Raw genomic sequence first — 1,893 nt, forward strand, 5'->3', positions numbered from 1 at the left:
GCTGGGCCCCGGGGCACCCCCGAGATGAGGGCCACCTGCCGTGCGCCCCCTTTGCTCTGCCTCTTCTCAATCCACACACATCAGCACCTCCTCTTCCCTCTTTCGGGGACTCTGGCTATGGCCCGGCGGGCAGCTCCAGGCAGGCTGGGCGCCACCCAGGGAGGGCAGGAAGCAGGTGGCCTTTGCCTGGCCGCGCAAAGGAACCTGCTGGCTCAACACGGTCTCCTCAGGGGTCCCCGGGACGGGGCATGGAAAGGCCGCTGGGAGGGTCCGGTCAGCAGGTGGGGGCAGGGTCAGAGCAGGAAGTGGGGCTCCCCGCCGGGGACACGCGGCCTCAAAAGGGGCCACCGGGCTGCCAGGCGGGGGCTGGAGGGACTTTGCTTGCCACAGTATTTATTTCTGCGCCTGATTCTTCCTCGTGTTTTACTGTGCTCACTAAAAAAAAAATCGCTCTGAAAAGTGATTTGGCCTTTACCCTAGGGGAAGTACTTCTATGCAGCTTTAAGGAGACACCCAGGACGCCCTTCTCTGCCTCTCCAAGAAAAGGGCCCGTAGGTGGGGGTGGGCCAGAGCCAGGGGGCCGTCGGCACTCTGGCGGTTAGGGCTTCCCAGGTGAGCTTGGGCACCGCGCACCCCAAGGCCACCTCCAGCCCGGGAAGGTGCAGGGGAGGAGGCCAGCCGGGCCAGATTCCATCTGTGCAGGGGAACCTGGCGGCCTGGGGGTGGGCTGGAGGCCTGAGTGAGAGCAGGCAGCTGGGGCAGCGGGCGGGAAGGAAGGCCGGCGGGGCCTGGGGGCGGGGCGATGGGGGGCCTGGAATGGAAGGACAGGACACTGGTCTAAGGAAGCTGAAGAGGGCTGGGAAGGGGCCCAGGGGACACCCGTGGTGGGCAAACGGCAGCCCCCGGGGCTCAGGATGGGGGGTGCGGGGAACTGCGGGGTGGGGGGTGGCTGGGAGGGGCTCAGCGCGAAGGGACGGAGACCCCCCAGCTCCACGGGGGCTGCTGGCCAGCGGGCCAGAAGGCCGCGGCCGAAGTGGCCGGATGTCCTGTCTGACCTCGTTTTCACAAGCCAGCAGACTGCCCACCGCGCCCAAGCTGGAGCCACAGGGCCTCCGAGATGCAGGGGACTTTACTCTCCGCGTCCCTCTAGTTTCTAAATTTCCCACGGTGAAGCTTTATTATTTTTGAACAGGCAAAATAAGATTTGCTGGTGTCTGTTCGGTTGGGGTGTGACAGCGGCTGCAGGGCTGAGGGGGCAGGAGCGGGGCACCCCAGAGCCGGACCCCCGGACACGGGCCGGCCCGCTACGCACCTGAGCACGGACTCCACGAACACCCTCAGCGCCTTGACGTGGATCCAGGCGATGAAGGCCTCGCTGAAGTTCACCTTGAGCCAGCGCAGCAGGGGGCCCTGCAGAGGCGAGAGCCGTGAGCCTGCAGCCCGCCGTCCAGCACCGAGACAAGGCGAGGCCTGCGCTGAGGAGAGGCGCCGGGAGCCAGCAGAAGCAGCGAGCCGCAGCCCAGCCTGGGCGGGGGCCAGGCTGCCGCACCCGGCACGTGCGTGGGGCAGAGGGGGCTGGGCAGCCCCTGCCCTCGGGGTTCCCAGCAGGCAGCTGACCTGTCCCGTCCTCTGACCCTGCTGCCCAGGAGCCCCTTCTGGAAGGCGCCGTCCTGACGTCAGTACCAGCGCCGCCTCCAGGGGGCGCTAGAGCCCCACCTCGTGGCCACCAGCCCTCGGGGCCGCCGTGGCCTCTAGTGCCTGTGGCTGGTCCTGGGGGGAGCTCTGCGGGCCCCTTGGCCTCCATCTGCCCACCAGGGTCAGGCTGGGTCCAGCAGGGCAGTCAGGGAGAGCGGCCAGCTGCCCGACCACCGCCCCCCGCCGCACGGCCTGCCC

General features: G+C 68.1%; 1 protein-coding gene across 2 annotated transcripts in view; it reads right to left on the reverse strand.

The window, feature by feature from the left end:
- The window catches only part of ATP6V1C2 (ATPase, H+ transporting, lysosomal 42kDa, V1 subunit C2), a 33,478-nt gene that overhangs the window by 3,258 nt on the left and 28,327 nt on the right, over positions 1-1,893 (reverse strand). The window contains exon 9 of one of the 2 annotated variants that reach the window (XM_004686439.2): positions 1,313-1,410. In XM_004686439.2, coding sequence (XP_004686496.1) covers positions 1,313-1,410 — 98 coding nt within the window. Of the gene's footprint in view, positions 1-1,312; positions 1,525-1,893 lie in introns of both variants that reach the window. The other variant, XM_004686438.2, reaches the window with a different exon arrangement.

The sequence above is a fragment of the Condylura cristata genome, unplaced genomic scaffold (assembly GCF_000260355.1).
Source record: "Condylura cristata isolate star-nosed mole 26May11 unplaced genomic scaffold, ConCri1.0 scaffold00020, whole genome shotgun sequence".
Classification (NCBI taxonomy): domain Eukaryota; kingdom Metazoa; phylum Chordata; class Mammalia; order Eulipotyphla; family Talpidae; genus Condylura; species Condylura cristata.